This window comes from Vespula vulgaris, chromosome 2 (assembly GCF_905475345.1).
Source record: "Vespula vulgaris chromosome 2, iyVesVulg1.1, whole genome shotgun sequence".
Classification (NCBI taxonomy): Eukaryota; Metazoa; Arthropoda; class Insecta; order Hymenoptera; family Vespidae; genus Vespula; species Vespula vulgaris.
Window position 1 is genome coordinate 17,977,298 of NC_066587.1, and position 27,126 is coordinate 18,004,423.

Here is a 27,126-nt window from a genome sequence, read left to right on the forward strand (position 1 = left end):
GAATAAAAATATTCCTCTTTCTCCATAGATTCCATGGAATTTTTCACCAAATTCCAATAAAATCTCTCCCATAACTTTCCTTTACGTTAGATTTTCTTCGTTCGTTCGTTCGTTCGTTCAATGATATCGACAACTTTCTCATTGCTCCTCTATCTTCTTTCGGGGAATCCAAGTGGAAGATCGAGAGTTACAAAAAGAAAGTAAAAAAAAAAGAAAAAAAAAAGAAAAAATAAGAATAAAAAAATGAAGAGATAAAAACCATAGAGGAAATGATATAACCTACGAAAGAAAAAGAAAGAAAAAAAAAGAGAAAAAGGAAAGAAAAATCGAATAGTCAAAAATTCATACGTCGATATTAACAATCTTCCATGTTCTCACGGTTTATTACATTCGTTTCTTATCCCATAGACAAAGGATATAACGGATGATTCACAAAAAGGTATTAGTAGATTTTGAAAGTTCTAATCTGACAACACGAAGCACCTTTTACTACGATTTCTCGAACGTTGTTATTTATTCACCGATGCATATTCTTAAAATCAAGCCTATCTTCTCTTTCTCTATCTCTCTTATACATACGTGATTCAAACACGCAATTTCGGTTAAGAAAATTAATTTTATTCACACCATGGCGCAAAGTACAATCCCATGTTTTCCCATAGAGACGCTCCAAGCGGCTACCTCTTTCTTTTTCTTCTTCCTTCATCTTCTTCTTCTTTTTTTTTTCTTTTTTCTTTTTTCTCTCCCCCCTTTTTTTTTTTAATCTTCTTGCTTTTTCTTTTTTTCTTTTCTATTTTACAAGCCGCGACCCTGAGGTCGTTGTTGTTTGCTTAACACTTTCTATCTCTTTTTTTTTTTTTTCTTATCTCTCTCTTTCTCACACTTTATACTCGACCAACAGGAATATCTCTTTCTTTTTTTATCCCTCGGTTAACCCCGACTAACCAAAAAACCTAATCAACATCCAATTCTTCTTCGTCTTCGATAAGAGGAACTTGATTGACGAGATAAATGGAAATACGTGAATGTATCCTCTCAACAAGCGAAGAGGAAGTCTCGGATTCGAACACGATATGTCCATTTAAATCCAGGACACGGAAGCAAAATTTTTTTGAGTCGTTTCTCTCTCTCTCTCTCTCTCTCTTTCTCTTTATCTATCTCTATCTCTATCCTTGTCTCTATCTCTCGTTTTCTCTTGTTCTCTCTCTCTCTCTCTCTCTCTCTCTTTCTATCGTCGACGATGCTTCGTTGTCACACTGGCTCCTCGGTACTTACGCGCTCGTGAATACACCGACTTAATTTAATTACGTTTCCAAATGTTTCCCTATTATCCCAACACGTTGCAAACCATTTAACTTCGGCAAAGTTTTAATTTCGCCGCCACGTGCGACAATGACTACCGATCGATTTGATTTGATTTGATTTTATTTTATTTTACTTCAGTTTATTTTAATTTATTTATTTTTTTCTTCTTCTTTTTTCTTTTTTTTTCTTTTTTCTTTTTTTGGTACTTTTTGTTTTTATTTCTTTCCGCCGAATAATCGAATCAATTTAAATTGCGTTTTTCTATTTGGATATTGGAAACGATTGGGAATTTCTCTTTAGTTTTAATTTGTTTTTCTTTTTTTTTTTTTTTTTTTAATTTTTCTTTTTGTCTTTTCTTCCTTCCTCTTCGTTTTCTTCTCTTTCCTTCTCCTTTTTCCTTTTCTTAATGTTTGAATTGTTAAATTCGATTACTTGGTAATTATTTATTAGAGTATCTTTAATGCTTCTTGAAATTATCTGTTTTATCGTAAAATTGAGTAAATTATATATGATGCAACGGATAATAACAAAAAATAAATAAACAAATAAATAAATAAACGAGTCGGTTGTTCTAGTATTTATAATTTACAAAATTAGAAATTCTATAATTTAAAAAATAATTTCTATAATTAAAAAATTTTATATCTTGAAAAAAATTTTATTCTGTAATTTAAAAAAAAATATATATATATACATATAAAAATTTATTTTTATAGCAAACGTTTCGTTCATTTAATTTACAAATTACTGCCTCGTTTGTCGTCACGAGGAAAGAAAAAAAGTGAAAAGCAAAAAAGAGGAAGAAAGTGAGAATTCTGTTGTCCTTTTCGTTTTTTTTTCTTTTTTTCTTTTTTTCTTTTCGACAAAGGTACACGATACTACACGAGTCGAGTCATGTTCGACTTAATTACTGGAATTAATGCGAACCGTTGGTGTTAATCCGTGTACGGCACGCGAGCCAATCAAAGAGCTCAGATAAGAATGAAACGTTATCGAAACTGGACGGCTCGTTAGTCGTTCATGCGTTCGAGATATAAATTACATAGGTTAATCCAAATACGTTTGGATAATGCTTGATAATAGCTTTTTTTTTCTTCGATAGGAAATCACAAAGATATCCAGGAACATTCGCTATTCTATCTTTGTTTTAATACATTCGTGTAAAAAAATAAAATAAAATAAAACAAAAGAAGGAAAAAAGTAATATACGAAAGTAAACCCACAAATAATCGTAATTATTAAATAATTATATGTACGTATATATTAAATCTATTTCGATTAAATTCTTCAAAAGAATTTTTTTTTTTTTTTTTTAAGAAAAAAGTATGTATTACCGGTCCGATCATCCGGTTAAATATAATTATCCGCTATCTTAATCATGACGATTACCTAACAAGCCACTTTACTCTCGATCACTATAATTTTCTCCGAAGCAAAAAAAAAAAGAAAAAGAAAAAAATGACAAGAAAAAAAAAGAGAGAAAAGATCGAAGAGAAGAAACGTGGCTCTCGAAGTCCTCTCTTGTAAAATCTTTTCCATTGGCAAGTTGGATCTATGATTTAATCGACGAGACAGCGACCAACGTATAATCAATTTCTAACGATAAATAACTCTCTCTCAAACCTTTTCAATAAGTAATATCCTCCTGCTACGTAAAACTATAATTATTCTTTAGATCGACCAATATTCATTTTTCCTGAATCTTGTAAAAAAAAAAAAAAAAGAAGAAAAAAAAAACTTTTCCATCACAATATCGTCACTTACGTCGATCTTCGAATATCATTGATACTTATTACATATATAATATCAAACTCGTTAGAAACTTGAATGAGAATGATTCATCGTGTGTTGTGAAATTTAACAACCAATTAAAATTAACCAATTATAAGCTTATACGAAAGTTATATAGATACTTTCTATATATTTATGCATATCCTTGTGTACACATACGCAAACATACACACACACATAAATATATATATACGTACATATTCATATCACATATGTAACTAAATAGTTACATACTTTACTCCTCTCTAATCCCGATCCTATACAAGTTCATTTTCTAGATGCCCGAGGCGTCGAGCGTTAACCTTTAATTACAGGCCGGGCCGACCGTCTAAATTTATCGCTAATAACGTTGCAACGGACAGAGTTAAGCTCCATCAACCGAACGGTCTTTATGAGAAGCCGTATTATAGAATGGAACGGAACGGAATGGAATGGAACAGAACTGAACTGAACCAAACGGAATTGATCACGTTCAAACGCATATCCGAAATTATTTTCAAGATTTTATTTTATGAAAAAAAAAGCCTATAGGAAAAACGTTTGACGTTAAAACGAAACTTTTTTGTCGTTCAACAAGCCGTATACCTTGTTTTAAAAACCTTTAACGTACAACATTTATGAAAAATTTCGAAAAAATATCTAGGAATTTTTTTTTTCTTCTCTCTCTCTCTCTCTCTCTTTTTTTTTACTGCTTTTACAAACTATTTTTTATTTTTTTATTTTTTTGTCAACGTTCAAAAATATACATACATACATACATACATACATACATATATACTTACGTATCACTTTAACGTATAAAAAGAGTTTGAACAATTTCAGCTATGACAATGACGAGGAGAACGGTGTGATTAGTGGGTTTGAAATTTTTCAGAACGAGTTTTGCTGAAAGTATGCTGACGTATTATTACCACTACTACTATCAACTACTATTACTAATACTACTTATATAACTAATACTACTACCACTACTACCACTACTACTACTACTAATACTAATACTGATACTGTTCCGTAGAGCTTGTTATAAAAGTTCTCTCTTGTACGTTAATACCGGAAAATAGATATCCGTTTTCGACTCGAAGCTAGGTCACAATTAAATTTTGCCTCCTCTCTTTTCTCTTTTTTCTCTTTCCTCCTCCCTCTCTCTCTCTCTCTCTCTCTCTCTCTCTCCCTCTCTATCTCTATCTCTTTGTCTCTCTTTTTCTTTAATCCTTTTCTAAGCGATCGCGTGCGACCACAAGTTGGACATAGTTGGAAATATTCCACGAAGTGAATCCTCGAAAAGGAAATAAAATGTTTTTTTAAAAGGTGTCGGTATCTGTGTCTCTAACAAACGCGTGACTTTCTCGAAGAGAAAGAGAGAGAGAGAGAGAAAGAGAAAAAGAGAGATTCGTAAAGCTGAGAACATACTCAACTACGATATATCGAGGATATTTTATCGCTCGAGTATGTCACGTTTCCGACCAGAATCAACCATTATTTTTCTGCACTCGATCATAACGTGGCCAGTAAGTCGACTTCTATAAAAAGAAAAAATATGTTCTTACTTTCTTTAACGGCGAGTTATAAGAAGACTTCTTTCTTTACGTTAAACATTGCCGAGAATTTATTATTAATTGAAAATTTATTTACGTAGAGTTAATATATTTATGTACGGTAGATTAGAACGACGAAGATCTTGTGGATGATTGTTTCTTTCTTCCATTTTATTTATTTATTTTTTTTCCTTCTTCTTTATCTTTTCATTTATATATTTATTTGTTTTGTTTTGTTTTGTTTTCTTTTCTTTTTTTCAATTTATTTATTGTTGATAAAAAATTAAATATAATTTATGATCCTTTTGCATTAATACACGCGTGAAAATATCGAATGTTTCTTATCGTCAGTTTTTGAATTTACATTTTCTTTTTTTTTTCTTTTTCTTTTTTCTATTCTCTTGTTTCTTTCTCTTTTCGATCGTTAATAAAATGTATATCGATCGTAATTATTAACACAATAGGTTTATAACAATTTAAATCTCTCTATTATCTCATATTTCTAATGAAATTATTAACACGATACATTTATTTTAATACACCGACATATCGTTCATCTTTATTATCTTTTTATTACAGATATGTCTTTTGGGGGTAGCAGTAAGCGACAACAGTACGATCGACGATCATTCAGCGATCGAAGATGTATCAGAGATCGCGAACGTCGCCAACAATCTCGACATAGATAACATCGATCAGGTAAGAATTCTAATTTTTTTTTTTTCGAGCGTGTCGCCTCGCGCGCGAAATAAAAAAAAAAGAAAAGAAGAGAGAGAAGAATAAAAAGAAAAAAAGGAAAGAGAGAAAGAAAGAAAAAAGGAAAAAGGAGAAAGAGAGAGAACGAAAAAGGAAGGAAAAATAGCTTTTGACCGAGCGAGCTCTTCGGGGTTGGCGAGTTTACAAGACGAATTGCGAGTCTCACTGAATTTACAAGTGTCAGCTGCACGACAGAAAGTGAGAGAGAGAGAGAGAGAGAGAGAGAGAGAGAGAGAGAGAGAGTGCATGGTAGTTTTCGCGTGTTTCTATGCAACAAACACGAATTTTACAAGTGGGTAAAAGAAAGGAGTGTCGAACCGCTAGAGGAAAAATAAACACCCTTATTCATGGTAGTCGGACCGAAACGGGTCGCCAGAAATCGTTATACCGAAAGAAAGGAGAAACCAAGAGAGAGAGAGAGAGAGAGAGAGAGAGAGAGAAAAAATAAAATAAAGAAAGAAAAAGAAAAAAAAAGGAAAAGAAAAGGTGAAATAAGAAGAACAAAGTGTGAAGAAGGAATGTAAAACATGAACTGGATGAAGGAGAAGAAGAAAACAAACCTAACAGAAGAAAATAAATAAATAAATAAATAAATAAATAAATAAATAAATGGGGAGAAACGAGGAGGACTGTTAAAAAAAGAAAAAAAATAGAGAAAAAAGGAAAGAAACGAAACGAAAAAAGAAATGGAAGAAAGAAAGATAGAGAGAAAAAATAAAAGAGAGAATAGGGAGTTGGCAGCAATCGTCAAGTTTGTCGCGAAACGAGAGCTTTTATTTTTCCGCTGGCTTAACACCAGTTTTACCAAGTCTTTTTCGACACGCCGAGATCTCTCGACTTCCTTCTTCTTCTTCTTCTTATTCTTATTTTGTACTCTCCTTTTTCTTCCTATTTTTCTACGTTTTCCCTGTCTTTATTTTTTTTTTGTTTGTTTCTATTTTGCTTTTTCTCTCTCTCTCTCTCTCTCTCTTTTGATTTCGTTTCTTTTACCTTCGATACAGGTAATCGAGAAAGGATTTAAACGTTTGACTACAACACTTATGTTACTAACATTCAAACACTCCACTACTACTAGTTTGAATCCAATTAATTCTTGAGTGGCGCATTCTAACTTTTGTTTTCATTCTTTTCTATTTTCTAAACTATTCTACTATATGTGTGTGTGTGTGTGTGTGTGTGTGTGTGTGTGTGTGTGTGTGTGTGTGTGTGTGTGCATGTATAATAAGTGTCGTATAAATACCTCCTTTAATTCCATTTAAAACGTTTTAACGAAATTTCGTTTCTAATTTCATTTCGTCGTCGTCGTCGTCGTCGTCGTCGTTATCGTTATAGTCGTTATAACGATACTACGTAATAGATTAGTATATCTTAAAAGAGAAAATATAAAACATTTTATCTTCGAAATCATTCCTAATACATAGATATAATATCATATAAATATACTCAACATTTTATTCACACACACACACACATATATATGTATAAAATATTTTTTCTATATAGAAATCCAAAAAAAAAAATAAATAAATATATACGATTGCAAAGTAGTACCCAAATTGCATTCTTTTTCTTTTTGTTTTTAATCGAGCATTTGAATTTTTATACGCAGGTAAACGTCTGTATATCTATCCAAGTATACACATATAAAATATTTCTTTTATATAAAAATCTAAAAAAAAAAAAAATACAATTGCAAGGTAGTATGCATTTTTTTTTTAATCGAACGTCTGAGCTTTTATATGCAAGTAAACGTGTATGTATCATATAACTGTACGTATATATACACACACACACACACCCATATATATATATATATATATATATATATATATATATATATATATACATATCTGTTTTAAGACGGTCGTATTGTTTCACCGATTGGGTTTCACGAAACCATAGGACGTGGGTAAGCGTCGTCTCTATTCATGAGTTTTACCATTTTCTCCAAGTTCGTATGGCCAATGAATTCTACTTTTCGTTCACACGTTTACTAATGGACCCCTTCTCTCTACTTTCCACGAATTTTCATCTTCTCTTCTTTTCTTCTTCCCTCGTATCCCTTTTACTCTCTACTCTCTACTCTCTACCCTCTACCCTCTACCCTCTATCATCTACCCCACCACGTATTATTATCGGGGTAAGCATTACTTGAAAAATGATCGTTCGTTCGTTTTATCGTTCTTTCGTTCCTTCGTTCTTTCATTCGTCGAAACTACCGTAACAATGTGTGATAATAATAGCAGAGAGAATCACCATTATGGTTGGGACGCAATTTCGTATGATAACGTATAATATTAATGAATATCCTTCGAGTATATGAATATATGTTAGAGAGTTATATACCATTCGTATGCTTATAATTCTCATGAAAATGTATTATATTTATTTTGAAGAATCTTCGAAATCGAACAATTCGACGATATGATATCTTTATCTCTCTCTCTCTCTTTCTCTCTATCTCTTTTTCTTTCTTTATCTCTCTTTCTCTCTCCTTCTCTTTGGCTCTTCTTCTTTCGTACTTTCGAGACTCGATAGTTTTAGAAAACTGGATCGCCGTGAAACGCGCTTTTACTCTGCGAGAGCGTATGCATCAGTAAACATGAAACTTTAATGCAATACCGTACGTAATCGTACTTCATACCAACATCGAACGTCCATTTGTGAGTGCGAGAGAGAGAGAGAGAGAGAGAGAGAGAGAGAGAGAGAGAGAGAGAGAGAGAGAGAGAGAGATGACGAGGACGACGCGAAGCCGCTCTGATAAAACGTATTTTCCAACTTTCATCGACGACTTTCGCGAGCAAAACGATTTTCTTCCTAAAAATGGATCAACTTGTGCCGCACGCCGAAAATTGTTCACTTAGAGAGAAAGAGAGAGAGAGAGAGTTTCTAACAGTGAACTCGTTAAATTTCTAACGACACACTTACTTTCTTTTTCTCTTCTTTTTTTCTGCTTCTTTTTCTTTCCTTTTTTTTTTCTTTTCTCTTTTATCGGAACATTTCAAATTTTTTAATATAAGACTCAGACGTGTAACACCGGACCTCATTTTCTACCTTTTTGCTTTTCTTTTTGTTTCTTTTCTTTTTTTTTTCCTCTTTTCTTCGTTCATTTCGCTTAAGAGAAAAATTCAATAGAGAAAAAAAGTCGCGAGTTTCGTTTTACTTAGAATTACTTAAATTCCTCTCTCTCTCTCTCTCTCTCTCTCTCTCTCTCTCTCTCTCTCTCTCTCTCTCTCTATCTATCTATCTATCTATCTATCTATCTATCTGTCTATCTATCTATCTATCTATCTATCTTTTTATTACATTTATCTTTAACCATGTCACATTTTACAAATATACACGAAAGAAAGTTCGTCGATAGAAGAAAGAATGCAAGTTCTCGGAAAAAAGGAGAAGAACATTTCGGAGAGAAGATATCTCATAAAATCGAAATATCTATTTGTCTAGTAGATCCATGTTCTCCCTTTCCATGTTCGTTCAAGAAAATTTCTTTGTCGTTTCACGAGTCGCGCGACATTACTACGACCGCGAACTTTCTTCCGTGATCGGGATCCGTAAAAATAGAATAAGAGAGGGAGAAGGAGAAGGAGAAGGAGAAGGAGAAGGAGAAGGAAAGCAAGAAAGAAAAAGAGAAAGAAAGAAAAAGAGAAGAAACGAAGGAAGGAGAGAAAAAGAAAGAAAGAGATAAAAAACAATTCTCGCGAAGGGAAATTCTCGCGCGTGTATTTACGTAAGAGTATTGAACGAGAGGGATGGGGAGGGGAGGGGGGAGGGTTGAAGAAAATAAAAGAGAGCAAGTAGATACGTGATTCGATGAACAAAATTGACGATGGTTTTGATTTTCTTCGTATTTGAAAACTTTCATACGTGTATCGACTTGAACATATTATTCTTTTCGTAATAATCTAATCAGATATCTTTCTTCCTCGAGTCAGAATAGTTTGTCTCTTATTGTGTATTTAATTTCAGTTGGTAGTTCGTTACTTTTTTTCAAGAAAAAAAGAAAGAAACGAACGAAAAAAAAAAGAGAAGAGAAAAGAGAAGGAACGATCGATTTTCTCTTTCCTCGCTCAATTTCAAAAAATTTCGAGACCCCACCTTAACGCGTTTCTTTTTTCGATTCAGACACCTTTCGCACCGGTACCGAACCATAAATCTTCGTCACTGCGAAATAAAATTGTGTGTACGTCGTTCGCACACGTTCTCCGTCTTGTAACATTGTTACATCGTATTTATGTACAATAGATATATATATATATATATACGTGCGTTAAACTTTTCACAAAATACATTCTTATATCCTTTCTCTTCTATCTTTCGAAATGTACGAATAGTTTATATAAGAAAAGACGAGATGATGATGATGATATTATTCTCAAACATTCTGAAACAAGAAGATAGTAAAAAAAAGATTGTTAAAAAGTTCTTAATACGTATATATGAAATTTTAATATCCATCTTTCCTCGTGTTAGTTGTTTATTAAAAGTCATTTCAAGAATAATAAATGTATATATATACGTTTTTTATTGGAAAATAAATTAGCTATCTCGATATAAGACCCATTCTAATTTTCATTTGATCTAATTTAATCAGTACTTTCGTTCTTTTTCTTTTCTTTTCTTTTCTTTTCTTTTCTGTCTTTCCTCTTTTTTTCCCCCTCTTTAGCAATAACATGTCCGACAGATGATGTTAATTTATTTTTAATGAAATTATCTCTCTTTCGAGATAATTCTATTGGATTTTCTAATAATTTTTTATTAATGGCATTCTCTCGAGATAATTCGATTCGATGGGAGCTTGAATGATATCGATTGGATCGAAATAATTGATCTTAAAAAGAATGGTAAAAAGTTCAAGAGGACAAAGACAAAGAATAATAATAATAATAGTAATAATAATAATAGTAACAATAAGAATAATGTGAAATTTTCGCGAGTATATTTATTAACGTAGAATCTCGCATAATAGGAACGTCGAAGGGTCGTCCTCTGAAGTTTAGAGACTCACTTGACCGCGCGTGCCGTTACAATGCACATCCGTATCTCTTCTTTCGTGCCGTGAGACGCGCGAGGCAAAGCGCGAAAGTGCTTAGAACGGGGACGAAAGGGCTGGGGTAGAATGAGACTGAGGACTGAGGACTGAGGGAGGATTCTAACAGAGGTAGTTGAAACGACGTCGAGACTTCCAGTGGCACTCCCAAAGAACAGAGGAACAGAAGGGCGAAAACGGCCGACGAAGCACTCACGGGACTATCGTGCACCGGTGTAATTGGCTAATTGCATTTAACGGGTGTTCAATTTCAAAGGTATCACTTTATCAAGCTGAGTAACGTAACGACGTTCGTTTCCCCCTCGAAAATATTCATTTTCTTCGTAATACGTTATTAATCGTTAAGTACTGCGTTATTCCGTTTTAATTATGTATCCTGAAATAATTGTTTTTTTAATTCGAATTTTAAATATCGATTATCGGGGTAAGGAACTTTCCATGCCCCTGGAGATAGGCAATCCGTTCGTCCCGCACGTTGTCTGGTGTAAGGGGAATTAAAAAAAGAAAAGAAAAACAAAATTACTTCGTTACCGACAGATGGTAACGCGATCGTCGAAAAATGACTACGAACGCGATGTCTATATTCAGGCGTTATTTCGATTAATTTTGAAAATGAGTCGAGAAAATTTAATATACGGGAATATTAAATTTAGCTCGGTGCATAACGAAAATGTCACGTGTATCTGTGCGAGTCATTTTCGTTTCGAAAAGTTTGTCATGCATATTGATAGAGCAAGTAATGCAGGTACATATATTTTCGGGCATGTGTGTGTATATCGGAGAAGTTCGCTACGGCGAGTTTGCCGACGAACATGTATTATATATTCGAAATTAATATATCGACAATGGAGGTCAAGCGTGTTAGAGAAGAATTGTTAATTTCGTAGTTTTCTTTTTTTTTCTTTCTTTGTTTTTAATTTTTTAAATTCAACGAACGTACGGCAATCGTTAGTCGCGAGACGATCTTTTACATATATACGTGTATGCGAGTGTATATGTATATTTAATTAATATAAAAAAGAAAGAGAAAGAAGAAAACAAAAAAGCAAAACAAAAAAGAATAAAAAGAACGCGACGTGACATTTTATATCTCATTTAACATGGATAATTAGTTATTCACATGAATATACACGACAGGCAAAGACGACTAAAAGGATATAGGAGATGGGGTTCGATCAAAACCACACATTATAGATATCGTTTAATTAACGATAAATTTACATTAATCATGATATTTGATATCGAACGTACATATTATACGTACCTATCTATAAATTTTATCCCCAATTGGCCGATCAACCGCACCGCGATTATTTCGTCAATTATCGACACATTACGAATTTATCAGTTACCTATCAATATTGAAATCATCGTTAACTCGTTCCTAATTTTCGTCGTTAGTAGAATAAGGTTTACCTTTTGTTTTTGTTCCTTCTTCTTTTTCCTTCTTCTTTTTTAAAAGTCGCTTAACGACCTCAGCACGCTTGCTCTTTTCTATCTTTTCTTTTCTTTTCTTTTTTTCTCTCTCCCGCCATTTTTTTCTTTTTCTTTTTCTTTTTTTTTTTTTATCTCATTTCCGCAAGATCCGGCAGCCCTTAGGAACTTAACTCGTTCCGCGAACAACAACCATAAGAATTTATAATATTCCGGAAGCGCGGAATATTTGACAAGTGCCGGCGGTCCGTGCGCGCAAAGAACCCCTCCGATAAGACGCGGAGAAACATTAAAGAAGATGAACAGGCAAGAACTTCGGGCTCATTCATAATTCATGTCGCTAATTTTCGAAGGTTGCGCTCTACGTTATTGCATTATCGCGTAAAATTCTTGAATAATTTTCATCCGACTAGTAAAGTTTCGAGTCGCGAACGCTACTCGTTACGCACGCCAATGTAGATTTTTCTCTCTCACTCTCTCTCTCTCTTTATTCGTCTATCTATCTATCTGTCTCATTTTGTTTTTCGCACTGAACGGTAACGAAAATCTTGGCTTTTCAAATATTTTCGTTAATTGCGATTCGTTCGATTAATTATTTCCGCTAACATGAAAAGCGCAAATGATATCTACGCACGTTTCTATATATATATATATATATACACACACACACGCACAAACATGTACGCACGTTCTTTCGTTTCCTATCTCATTCTATCTACCTACCAATCAATCTATCTCTTTCTCGTTTATATACACCAACCATTCGATAATTTCACCGATTGGAGTATCCACCAACGATGGAATAATTGAAATTCTGGTCCAGATGCGAGCGTCAATCGCGCGTATCTGCGTTTGTTAATTTAACGCGATTGAAAAGCTCCCACCACCCTCCATCCTCTCTCTCTTTCTTTCTCTCTTACTTTTCATCCCTCTCTGTCCCTCGTTCGCTCGCTCGCTTTCTCTCTCTCCCTCTCTCTCTCTCTCTGTCTCTCTTCGTCTGCTTCGTTTACTTTTACCTATCATAGAATACATCGTTGTTATCGAAATGGCAAAGCTACGAAAGAGACTACCAATTTTGTGGAAGACATTTATCTCTTTCCTTTTCTATCTGCAGTCTCGGTAGTAGTTTACTTTCATGAATATAGGACCTAACACGAAAACTTTGTTTTTCCCCAAATTTTCTTCTTCGTTCGATCGTAAGTTTCTTCTTTCTTCGAAATTTTTACGTCTATGTGTATATATATATATACATATATAGTGTGTGCTGTATATATATATATATATATGCATGTGTATATGTGCCCATACGTATACCAAAGTACGTAGTCTATTCGAAAGGGGAAAAGTTTGAAAGAAAATTTTTTTTTATTTAATTTGTCAAAAGAATAGAAAAGAAAGGGGAATAAGATTTCTCTAGGTAGACAAAGGAGAAAAAGAAAAAGAAAATATAAAAAAAAAAAAAAGAGAGAGAGAGAGAGAGAGAGAGAAAGAAGAAACAAAAATTAATCAAACGTTCGTTGATTCGACGATTATTAAGATGTTGAAAAATTTCGTTGAAAAAACAACGTTGGAATAATAATAAAGCGAGACGATTTAAAATGTAAGTTCCAAGAATGGCGTAAAGGAGAAGGGGTGGTGGTAGGAGTGCTTATAGGGGTTGGGAACAGGACTGGAGGGTTGAGATGGGCTACGTAATCAAACGAGGATCGTTGTGTCTTACAAAACTTTCGCAATTTTGAGGGGGTAGTGTGACTGACGTGTAATAACTCTCGTGCCACGTTCACGAGATGATTTCTACTCTTGCCCGGGGAGCTTTCAACTTTCAACGTGGATTCAACTTTACCCCTTTTGCGCCCTTTATCGCACGTATTTTCTCCAAACGAATTAACTCGCCAATCGATTCCCCTTTTGTCTTTATTTTTTCATTTTTTCGTATCCGATTCAATACAGATTACATATCTATCTACGTAACCGATATAATTCTTTAATAACAACGTGTAATTAATTAATTACTAATTTTCAATCGTGAAACCGAAAACGGATATCGCGGATAGTTCGACGATTAATAAAATGTTAATTAGCGTTGTTTAATTTTAATTATCATCATCATCATTATTATTGTTGTTGTTGTTGTTGTTGTTTATTAATTAATTTTTTTCCTTTTTTCTTTGTTTTTTTTTTTTACTTTTTTACCTCATATCTCTCATTTAAATTACCGTACATTCATCGAGGTAGATAACGAAACTAAATGGACGAATATTTCGAACGAATTTTGTCGCAAGTCTATCCGCCAATGACGTTACTACTACCCTCGAAAATCTGGACTGGCTGGGAATTAACGAAAATCTGATTAATATCAAACCGAACGATGTCGATGTTCGTCGTTCATATGTAAAAGTAAAGTATGTAGATGGCCCTCGTACGAGGGATACTTCAAACGTGATCTCGTGGTAGGTATGTTTCAAATATAACAAAAAAAGAAAGAAAAAAGGAAAAAAGAAAAAAAAACAAATTGAGAGAAAAAGAGATAAAGAGATAGAGAGAGAGAGAGAGACAGAGAGAGAGAAAACAGCTGTGTACTATCAATGATAATTACTTATACATAGACAATGAGAATAAAGAAGAGAAAGGTGAACGATTTAACACGATACAAAGCCGTAATAGGAGAATAAAAAGAAAATTGCTAGAATAATCATAGATATCAAGTGTAATCCCTACGTGGTATTGGAATCGATTCGATATCAACCGAACAAAACCGGGTGAGTAAGGATAAGCTTAAGAGGAAACGAAAGAGAGGGTGAAGAGAAGGAATGAAAGGGTGAGATCCTCTCTCTCTCTCTTTCTCTCTGTCTCTCTCTTTCTCTCTACGTTTTATCACCCCCATAAACCCTTCCGCCGGGTTCGAATCATTTCGTATTTAACGTACGCTTGACCGAGCAACCCCACTTATTCTCATCAGCTAAACCCATTTTACTCTTCGCAAACGTCTTAAGGGACTAATGAAAATTTGTATTTAACACGCGTGAACAATGAATGAGCCAAACGATCAAACGTTTTTTTTATTCTGATCTACGTGAGTGGTTTATTTATTTATTTTTTCTTTTTTTTTTTTCTTTTCCTCGCTGCTTCAAAGTTTCGTTTAGATAATTAATGATTTTATTGATAATTAGTTGAAGAATTTGGAAACGTGTTAGATATATATATATATATATATATATATATATATATATATGTACATGTTTTATTTACTGTCTCTTAGCACTATTTTAAAGTTAAATGAAACTTTGCTTTCTTTACGTAATAAGAGATTAGTTTAACGAATTATGTTAATGTAATAGTTAATTAAAATGCACCGTGTTTGAGAGAGAGAGAGAGAGAGAAATAAAGAGAAATCAGAAAAAGGGTCGAACATTTTATCTTTCTTTCTTTCTTTCTTTTTTTTCATTCTTCCTTTCTCTCTTTATTTATTGCATTCATAGAGTACCAGTAGAAATGGGAATATGAATGAAGTTAATGATATGAATTTTAATTTGTTAGAAAGAGAAATATATTAATATGAATTTAACCTACGTTTTTTGCTTTCTTTTCTTTTCTTTTTCTTTTTTATAAATACGAATGAAGTTAATGATATGATATTTCATTTGTTAGAGAAAGAAAGAGAAAGAGAGAGAGAGAGAGAAAATGAGAAACATATTAATATTAATTCAATTTTATTTTTTTCTAATTTTTGATTTATATATATATTTTTTTTTCTTTTTTTCTTTCCGTTGGTTTTTTTATCGCTACGAAGAACATTTTATAAGTGGTACGTAAAAGAGTTTTCAATTTGAGGACAGTTTGACGAGAATGATATTCGTGGCGCAGGCTCTTTGTTCTCGTCGGATTACGTCGGGTTGAAATTCCGTTGAATAAAAAACAACAAAGCGCGAGGATACGTGGGAGGTTAAAAAGGAACCTGGAAAAAGACGAACGGAGTTGAATAGAGTTGCCTCGAAAGTACGTATATCGAAGAGCCATTGTATCTCTACAATTGTTTTCCTGACTTTTCTATAGTCGTACACGTATAATCTCGGAAAATGAAAAAGAAGAAATAAGGGAAAGAGAGAAAAAGAGAGACGAAGACGATGAAAGAAAGAGAGAAAAAGATGAAGAAAAGGACTAATCTGTGTATGTGAGAAAGAGAGAAACAGAGAAAGAGAGAGAGAGAGAAAGATACGAAGAAGAAGGTAATGAACACGGTTGTCAGAGTTAAACAGAAGCTATAATTTATGCGGTTCCAGAGATCGCCCTATTTTTACTTCCCTTATTAAAGCTACAATAACGAGTTCTTCCGGTATTCTTCTTCAGGGCCGATCCACCTTGATGGCGGCCCATCTGAAAGAACGTCGATAAAAACGAACGATACTTTTCACGTACTCTTCTTTTCTTTTTCTTTCTTTCTTTCTTTCTTTGCTTTTTCGTTATCATTTTTTCTTTTTATCTACATCGTATCCGTATAGCTTCCTTTCATCAACGGAGTCTCTCGTCCGGACAAAAGTTCGAAGTAGATGAGAGAATTCGTATTCGATTAAGAAAAAAAGAAAAATTCGAAAGAAAAGTTTAAAGAATGTAAAATTCGTTAAATTCGTTAAATTCGAAGCTTCGCTCTCGACAATGTTATTTATTTTCATTATTTATAATAACGATATATTTGTACGAATTGTTAGAAAAATACGATATAAATGTGATATCATTGACGATGATTCGATAAACGATTCGATTCGTGACAATCGCGACAACTTTTCTGCATTTCGCTCGATGAAATAAATTTTCAAAGAGAATGAATATATCGTATACATAAATATGTATTATATATATATATAATGTACATATGTGTACACATACATATAACACACACACACATAAGAAAAGAGACAGTACGATAAAATAATTATTCAAAAGAAACTAAGAACATTTTGGTATTAAGCGAGTGCCATCGCCGATCCCTAGGCTTTTCCCAAAAACAAGCGTGGAAGGGCGATCATTTGAAATGTGTCTTGGTACCAGACATTAGGAAAGAAAAAGAAACAAAAAAACAGATAGACAGACAGACGGACAAACAGAGAGAGAGAGAAATAGGGTGCAGGTTCGGTCGAAGATCAGTATCTTCGAGCCATTTCAGAGTGCCGGTCCAGGGGGTTCCATTAGTACTAAGGAGATAAGACGAAGATGCAGAAAGAGCAAGAGTAAACGAGTAAGAGAAAAAGAGAGAGAGAGAGAGAGAGAGATAGATAGATATATAGATAGATAGGCAGAGAAAGAGAGAGAGAGAGAGAGAACTCTTGCCTTTCACTGTCGCTGTCAATAATTTGGGAGTCTAATACTCCTCCTTCTTTCCTCGACGTCGACCAAAACGTTGAAATGGTTTCGGCTGTCTTGAAGCATAGAATAAGGAAGTAAAGAAAATAAGGAAGAAAGAGAAAGAAGGAAAGAAGGAAAAAGATCACGAGAGTGTAAAAGAGAAAGAGAGAGAGAAGGGTGGTAAAGGTTACAGTGAAGAGAGAAGGAGATAGAAGAGAGGGTAAGTTTAAGATCGAAAGGGGCAAAACCGACATCGCAGGAGCTAAGAAGGGGAAACAAATTGACATCTGCACACAAGAATGGAGGAATCTCTTTTTCTTTGGGGTCGGTGGTGGGTCCGGTATGTGGCGAAAGAGGAAGAAGGGAAAACGTTTGAATAATGCAAACGTGGAAAGGATCCCGTTTAAAAGTCCGATCTTCCTTTCGTCGGCTTTTTCTCTTTATTTCTTTTTCTTTCCTTTTTTTTTTTTGTTTCTTTGTTTCTTTGTTCTTCTCGTTCTTTCCGATATTTAAGTATATGTTATATACGATATATTGTCTGTTTATCGTTTGAAAAATCAAAATACCGAGAAGGATGTAGGGACGATATATTGATGATTGTATCTTACAAATTTAGGTTTTGTATAATATCGATAGAAGGAAAGAAAGAGGGAAAGAGATAGGTAGAGATTAATAGAAAGAGAGAGAGAGAGAGGGACAGAGATAATTCTTTGGTAACGCATAATTCATGCGACAATGGTGGATGTTAATTTAGGACAACAAAGGTGGGATTTTCGAAATCCGATTCGGGGTTGGCGATTAAAAGTAATTGTTATACCGGGCGTGTCGATAAAGAAGAGAGTCAGTTCGCCTTTAAGAAAGTTATTATCTAAAAAGGCGTTCTTCTCGCTAGCTCCATTCGGCCGTTTTTAATTTGCATCTCTTAAAAAAGAGAGAGAGGAAAAGAGAGAGATTTTTAGGGACGATCGACAGTCAGTGGTGGATAATGGTGAGATAGTGGTGGTGGTGGTGGTTATTGTTCAGAACGATTCGGACCAAAAATTAAAAGATAAAAAGAGATGGAGAAAGAGAAAGAAATAAAGAGAGAGAGAGAGAGAGAGAGAGAGAGAGAGACAAAGAGAAAGAGAGAGAGAGAGAGAGAGAGGAGAGAACTTGAAGTTATATTAGAGATATCAAATAACGCCCTTCGCCAAGTGGTCCAGACGTTTCAGAGATTCCAAGTGAAATTCCGAGAGATTTATTTCCACGGCTTATTTCTTATCCCGTCGCTCGAGACGTTCTACCTTTCTCTCTCTCTCTCTCTCACACACACATACTCTCTTTGTTTCTCTCTCACTCTCTCTCTTTCTCCCTCTTTCTAAGCCTATTACGTGCTCCCTTTAATCTGGCTCGATGCTCGTTTATCGTCATCTCAGATAGAAAGAGAAAACGAGAGAACGAGAGAGAGAGAGAGAAAGGTTACTTTAAGTCCATGGGGAGAATCGTCCCATGAACGATTAAAATCATTCGCATCCGGGAAACGGGACGGGCAAAGTAATTTCGGAGAGTCATCGTTTGGATCTAAGAACTCATGAATGGAAAGAGAAAGAGATAGAAAGATGTGAGAGAGAGAGAGAGAGAGAGACAGAGAAAAAGAGAGAAGGAAAGTGAAATAGAAGAAAAAAAAAAGGTTCGAAAAATTCCTCCCCGAAAATCCCCCGTAGCTTTGGCAACTATACCAGAGAGTATCGGATAGTATATCATCTCTTTCTCTCTTTCTCTCTCTCTCGCGTGTTGCGATAGCTCGAATGTTACTCTACCTCATCCTCCTCGTCAAGAGGAACACGCCGTCGTGTTCGCGAGTAACGCGAAATTGCTCTTCGGAATGCAGCGAGACACGTTCATTATCCAATGTTTCGACGTCAAGCAAGAACGATCGTCTCTCTCTCTTTCTCTCTTTCTAGAGAAAGAGAGAGTTTCTAACGAAAGAGAGAGAAAGAAAGAACGATAGAGAAAGAGAGAGGGTGAGAAAGAGGGTGAGTGACACGCATCGGCAAGCTCGATTCGCTCGATTTCGTGCAACCCGACGAAAGACCTCGACTTCTTCGAAGACGTTCGATAGAGAAAGAGAAAGAGAAAGAGAAAGAGAAAGAGAGAGAAGAAGGGATAGAGAGAAGAGAGAGAGAGAAAAAGAGAGAGAGAGAGAGAATGAGAGAGAAGACTTGAGAATTAGTGAGAAGAAGCATGAAGGAGGGTTCCAAGAGTCTCACCCTTGCACAGAAAGAGAGAGAGAGAGAGAAAGAGAGAATGAGAGAGATGAGAGAAAGAGAGAGAGAGAGAGAGAGAGAGAGTGAGAACCGTCGTCGAAGGCGCTTCGCTAGAGTTTGAATAATGCAGACTCGCAAGGCCGCTTAAAAGTGATCGGGCCACCGAAGCACCCCCTACATGTTCTCTCTCTCTCTCTCTCTCTCTCTCTCTCTCTCTCATTCTCTCTCTATTTCACTCTCTCACACCATCCCCGCAACTTGCAATCCTACTTTCGTGCCGTCTAAGAGAACGAACTAAGATTGATTTTAGATTGGGTGGGAATTGGGAATAGCTGGCCCGTTACTCACACACAGACACACGTCTTCCTTTCACGTACGTATAGAAGATTTCTCGTAGAGTGTATGTGTATGTACGTGCGTATGTACGCGTGCTTACGCGTGCCTGTGTGAGTGGTCGTATTCGTATTCAATCTATTCTCTCTCTCTCTCTCTCTCTCTCTCTCTCTCTCTCTCTGCACGTGTACCGGACATCTATATTATTCTATTATTTTCTATATATTTATCTACTATTATTCTATATATTTGAAAACTTAATAACCTTACTAAATCATTTAATTTATTAAAAAAATACAAAATATAAAAAAATGGGAAGCAATAAATAAAACAGACGATACTCCTCGCGAGATTTCTCCGCTTGCTAATCGACTAGAGAGAGAGAGAGAGAGAAAGAGAGAGAGAGATGGAAAGAGAGAGAAGAGAGGAAGAGAGAGAGAGAAAGAGAGAGAGAGAGAGAGATAACACGAACCAAGCAAAGGCCCGCTACTCCTGCCTATATAGGACGCGACGAAAAGCCGCATTGCGGAATGAGAGATCGCCGATAGTGTCGGATAACTCTTACTTCTTTTACTACTCTCGTACTATCATCCCCCACTCCTCTTACCCCTTTCTCCCCACTCTCTTCACATTTCAAGCCAACATTTCTTTGCCAATTTCCGAGAGACTCCACTCTCTCTCTCTCTCTTTTTCTCTCTTTCTCTCTCTCTCTCTTTATCTTTATCTATCTGTCTATCTTTCTCTAGCACACGCGCAAGAAAGCTTCACGAATTTAATTCGATCTTTAATTCGATCGATTCTAAATCGATCGAGAAGAGAAAAAAAATTAACGGATTCAATAGCCACTGTTTTTTTATTTCAAGATACAACTTTCAACCTAGGGTAGTAGTTCTCTTTTCTTTTCTTTTCTTTTTCTTTTTTCTTTCTCTTTTAACAAAAGTTCAAACTTGTCATTGACTTTTTCCGAGTTAGAAGTTTAGAAACGGTATCGTTGAACTTTCCGAATAGAATTTTCTCTTTCTCTCTCTCTCTTTCTCTCTCTCTTTTTTTTTTCTTTCTTTCTTTCTTTCTCTCTGTCTCTGTACTCTCTTTCTCTACCTTTTTCTTATCTTCTCGAAATATCCAGGATGTTATCATCGCGAAAGAAAGAGATTACCAAAATCTAGTGGCTAAACCCAAGAATTTTATCTAACGTTTGTACGTGACCCGTCGTCCTCGTTGTCGTCGTCGTCGTCGTCGTCGTTTTGAATAGAAGGGGATGATTCGACAAGAAACCGACGTGCTGACCTTCGTAAACTCTTCTTGGGGGAGAAGTTGCTTGAAAAACGACTAAAAAAAAAGGAAGAAAAATAGAAAAAAAGATGATAAAGAGAAAAAGAAAATGAAAGGGGAAAAACGACTAAAAAAGAAAAATAAGAAAAAAGAGATAGCAAATAAAAAAAGAATGAAAGAGTAGTGAAGCATAATGGGAAAGAAATGGAAAGATTCCGCGCATCGACAATATTCTCGTAACATCGACACATTTATATATATATATATATATATATATATATATATATATATATATATATGCATCATCTATAGAGAAGGAGAAAGAGAGAGAGAGAGAGAGAGAGAACATTGGAAGTGCAGAAACATCGAAACACCGCATTGCGGGGTCTCTTTTGGAAGCTTTTCGTTGGTCCACCTCTGTCAATTTGCTACCGATGAAGAGATACGCGTGTATACGAATGCGTAACCATGCCATAGAGAGAGAGAGAGAGAGAGAGAGAGAACGACCGAGTCTATTTCGAATAGCTAGCTATTCGTACCCCGTTTTTCTTGTTTTTTTTCATTTTTTGTTTCTTTGTTTTCTTTTCTTTTTTCCCTTCTTTTTCCTTCTTTTTTCTCTTTTTTTTTTGGTGGTCCGAAACTATAAAAAAGGAAGTAGCAATTTCCGAAAAAATTTTGATTTCGATACTTTCAATACTTTGACGTGGCTCGAATGTGAACGCGCGCGAAACAAATAGATAAATAGTGTCTCTATAAAAAAAAAAGAAAAAAAAAAGAGAGAGAGAGAACAGAAAAAAGAAAGAAAGAACAAAAATTATGTAATAATTTCCCTTCTTTGTTCGTCGATCTGTGTTTGTTTTTTTTTCGAATTTCCATCTTTCTTTTCCTTTTTGTTTACTCGATCGATCGAAACTAATAACTTCTCCAAAGTTAAAGCTATGTATACGAATATATACTAGAATATACGTTTAAGAAGTTCGACTGAAACCGGGCAATTACTACTCTACTTGCCTGTACCTTCCATTTACCATTACTATTTTTAGTAGTTACATACCACGTTCGTTTATCAGTAGGAAAAGGTAGCACGTGGGTGAGGATAGCATAGAAAACCGGTCGTTATTCTTAAAATCGATGCACCAATCATTTTCTATGACTATCGTTGGCCGCGTTCGTCTCGGGAATTATTCATCGAGCAGCATCAGAATGCGGTGAGCTGCGGAATCACGTTAAAAGCTTTCTGACTCTCTTCTTTCTTTCTTCCTCTCTCTCTCTCTCTTACTCTCACTCTCTCTATCTTCTTCTCTCTCTCTCTCTCTTTCTCTCGTCTATCTATCTTCTCGGTTGTAATCCCGCATTCTCGCGTTGAAAAGCACGCGCGGACAAAAAAACGTGAGAGAGAGAGAGAGAATGAAAGAGAGAGAGAGAGAGAAATAGATAGAGATATGGTAGGAGGGGTGAGTGGATGGAAAGCAACGAAGGAATAGGACCGAAGAGCAGGAAGGAGCACCTCGGAAATAAATTTTACGGGTTGAGTTCATGGAAAGTGCCGGTGGCTGTTAGCTGCCTGTAACGCACTTCTTTTCTTTTTCTTTCATTCGCGATCGCTCTATCTCCGTTCTTTTCTTTCACGTGCGGAAATAGAACGCGAATAAAAAGGATTAATAGTCCGACTAGTTAACCGATTTAATGGTAATTTAACGTACATATATGTATATGCATGTATGTATGTATGTATGTATGTACAATCATACGTATATGTATACATATATATGTACGTACATATAATATATACGAGTATAATATATATATCTATACCTAGAGATTATTTTAGAGATTAAAAAACGAACAAAAAAAATTATGTCGATCCGATCGAATCGCAAATCATCGAGACATATCGTATTTTATTCGTCGGAATATTTATTGACATTAAAAAGATTTTATCGCATTACGATAGCAAATATCATGAATTTTCTTCCTTTCTCTGTTACAGACGATTACATGGGGAGAATGGTCGCCATGGTCGAAATGGTCCCAATGTTCCAAGTAAGTCGAAAAACAATCGATAATAATTTTCTAATAATTTTCTTACAGTATACAAGTTTTATCGAGTATATATACGTGTTTGATAAAGGGGAAGAAGGAAACAAGAGAAAGGAAAAAAAAATTTTGCAGGAGAATTTTATAAGATTTACGTAAAAATAAATTTCCTGACAAACGTAGGTACCTAAATACATATACACATACGTACGTGCATACGTACATATATACGTACGTATCTACGTACGTACATGTATACGTACGGATATGATTGAAAAATTGATAAGGAAAAATTCTCGCATGCTTACCGCTTCTTCTGATTACATCCGGTACTTTATCAAGGTGTAAAGATTATGGTCTGACATATCGGAACTTTCGTGACCCGAACGTTTCGAAACTGCTACATCTGCGCTTCGTCATTTTCCAATAATTAATTCCAAAATTGTACTCGCGCGACATACGGCGAATGACGAGCACTCTCTCTATCTCTCTCTCTCTCTCTCTCTCTCTCTCTATATATATATATATATATATATATATATATATATATATATATCTGTCTCTGTCTCTCTTGACGTATACATTTTGTGTGTATATTTCGTGTGTTCCAATTGTGTTCCATTTTTTATAGAGAAACGCGTGGAAAATTAAAAGTCGATTGATCGAGTCGAAATTTCGCGTGCTACGCTCGCCTATGCATTTTCGCGTTCATACAGAAATAACAATCAATGTAGCAGATCTGTCGAAATGTCGTTGATAACGCGAACTAAACGAAAATACTCATTGTTTGTATGTGGCCGTGTATATCTATCTCCATCCGTATATATGTATATACGTTTGTGCGTGTGCGTGCGCGCGTGTGTATGTTCCAGTTGAAAATTCTACTCTATTTATTTTCTATTTTTTCTTTTTTTTTTTTTTTTATTACGTCTTTTTTTTCGACGAGTCGCTGCATGTAAAAAAAAATTGTTATCGAGGTCGGATCGGATCGGATCGATCGTTTGATCTTTCGACCTACCGACCGACCGACCGACCGACCGACCGACATAAAATTAATCTTTTAACACTCGCCGATCAAAGTTAAAATTTGAACATCCTACGTTTACATCTCACAGAATTAAATCCAATAGTAGCCAAGAGTGTACAGGCATGCGCAATCTAGTTATAGGATAAAGTAATATACAGATATGTATATACATATACATATATATATATATAGTCTTGTAAAATATCCATCGCTAAATAAATTTCCACGTTTATTTTAAGTTAGGATCGACGACCGTACTTGAGAGAGAGAGAGAGAGAGAGAGAGAGAGAGAGAGAGAGAGAGAGAGAGAGAGAGAGAGAGACAAAGCTTCAACAACTTTAGTAAAATCTAATAATATAACCATTTTGACATAAAACGACAACGAACGAAATAGTCGAATTTATTCAATTGTATATTTTATTCAACGATCCTTATTTAAACGCAGATACGATATATCTATCTGAGAGATATTAAAAGAAAAAGAAAAAAGAAAAAGATTTTATATTTCCAATTATTTTCACGAGTCACATTGTGTGTACGCGTATGTGTGTACATATATGCGTGTATATCGGATTATTGAGTTTTCTTTTTCCTTAACGATCGTAAAAGCATAAAAGTGCAACGAAAGGTCACCTGGATAGCTATCAGAAATCGTTCGATCGATGTCACGCGAGAAAGATGAACTTTCATTCATCGATCGTAACAACGAAAGGTCGCACTTTATTAACCAACGATGCATCTCTCTTTCTCTCTCTCTCTTACAAATACACACACACACACACACAAACACGTACACACACATACAAATTCTTTATCCGCGTGACCTAATCTCGCGTTTTTCCGAAGCAAAGAACGTTTCGTGAACGAGCCGAGCTTCGACGATACGCCACAGGAATGTTAAACGTTTCGGAACTCATTTTGGCCGAGAGAGAAACTGCCAAGTTACACCAACTATACTATACCCTCATCCCCCTTAACCTCCACCCTTTACCGATCCTTTACCCCTCACCCAATACTCACCCTTCTACTCCTCCTTCTACACTACCCTCACCGATCGCCCGTTTACGTCCCGCACAAATCTCGTGTTTGTTTTTCAGTTAACTCGAAATTGGCGTAGACTCCGAGAGCTGGTAATTTATGATGTTCGCAAGTTGAACGCAAAGTCCCCGTTACGTCACCTGTAACTCGAAAAACTTATTGCGTATGATCTATGACGCTTACGCCATTGCTATCGCCATCTATCTTTGCGGTTAACGTTTTCTCTCTCTCTATTTTTTTCTTTTTTCTTTTTTCTTTCTTCTCTCTCGCTTTGTTTCTATTCCATTCCTTTTTTTTTTCTTTTTTTTTGTAATCGCTAGTAAATCTTCCTCGCGATCGGTCACGAGGCCTACTATATCGCTTTAATGATCCTCCATTATCGTATTATAGTATTATCGTGTTTATTATCGTATATGTCGTATAATTATCGTACAAATACTTATTTTTAATTCCAATCGTAATTTTCATTCCAGTTGTATCGTATTATAATTTTCTTATCGATTCGCAAAATTTTCAGGAGTTGCGGCGGTGGAATATCGAAGCAACAACGGCGATGCAGACGAAAACCGTGCAAGGGAAGACCTTGGAATACAAAATACAAAGTCTGCAATCCTCAGGTAGATATATTTACGTCTTCTTTTTCTTCCTTTTTTTTCTTTTTTTATTTACATAGTAAAACGCCAAAAAAAGAAGAAAACAGAAAAGAGAGAGAGCAAAAATATCGAAATATTTTAAAGATCCAGAAGATCCGAAAGATCGACGATGAAGAAGAAAAGCCAAGAATATATAAAACCTTATCCCGATGTTTACGCGCGAATACATAAATCTAGAAACGAGTGAGATGTAATCGAATCACGTCTTTCTAGAATTATTTTTGTCGTCGTCGTCGTCGTCGTCTTCGTTGTTATTGTTTTTTTTATAGTTACAATTATCGTTACTGTTACCGTTGCAGTCGTAGTCTCAGTTATTGTCGTCGTCGTCGTCGTCGTCGTCGTTGTTGTTACTTTTATTATTGCAGTCGTTGTTGTTACATTGTTATATTTATAACAAACTGGAGGAATTCGCAGAGCAATTGAATTATCAGGGGAAGAGTAACAGACTGACGAAACAATTCTCGGTTCGGTGAAACATATGCATCGAGACACACAAGCGATGGTTCTAACGATCGAGAGAAGGCGGACCACCAGCAACACTACTACTACTACTACTGCCAGGAGTAGGACTACTACCACTACCATCGCTACCGTCGCCGTTGCCATCACCAAGCACTAGCACTAGCACTAGCACTAGCACTAGGACTAGGACTAGGACTAGGACTAGGACTAGTACTAGCACCTGCATCGACAACAACAGCAGCAACAGCAGCAGCAACAACGAGACCAGGAAATTCGTGGTTCGCGCAAACAACGAAACGAAGTTAACTCTGTCATTTAACTCGCAACTTTCCAAGTTCTGTTCGGCGCTTCTACGACGATACGCTACCGTGGCCTCGATTCTCTTCGCTCGAGAAATGAAAAAGAGAAAGAGAGAGAGAGAGAGAGAGAGAGAGGGAGAGAGAAACATTACGCTTCGTTTCTTTCCCCTTAACGACGACCGTTTTAGCATCGTCGATTGTTCTTGTTACTAGTCTTTCTCTCTCTCTCTCTCTCTCTCTCTCTTTCTCTGTAGATAGGAATTAGCATCAGAACGGATTTTCCCGAGTGAAGTGGAACGTTCCAGATCGTCAGAAAATGCGTGTCGTATTCTATAAAAGTAGAACAATAGTGTAGATAAGAGTAAAATAGAAATTAGTCATTTTTATCAATTAGTTTTTAACATACAACAAGTACATATAGATACACACACACATATATATATACATAAATAAATAGATAGATAGATAGATAGATAAATAGATAGATATAAATACATATTGATCCATCGTGAAAATGAAAAAAGCATACGAGTTTGACAAAT

General features: G+C 35.3%; 1 protein-coding gene across 5 annotated transcripts in view; it reads left to right on the plus strand.

The window, feature by feature from the left end:
* Positions 1-27,126, plus strand: part of LOC127072932 (protein madd-4) — a 182,965-nt gene that overhangs the window by 103,730 nt on the left and 52,109 nt on the right. For all 5 annotated transcript variants that reach the window (XM_051013814.1, XM_051013815.1, XM_051013813.1 and 2 more), the window contains 3 exons: positions 5,214-5,333; positions 23,059-23,111; positions 25,688-25,787. In XM_051013814.1, coding sequence (XP_050869771.1) covers positions 5,214-5,333; positions 23,059-23,111; positions 25,688-25,787 — 273 coding nt within the window. The remainder of the gene's footprint in view (positions 1-5,213; positions 5,334-23,058; positions 23,112-25,687; positions 25,788-27,126) is intronic.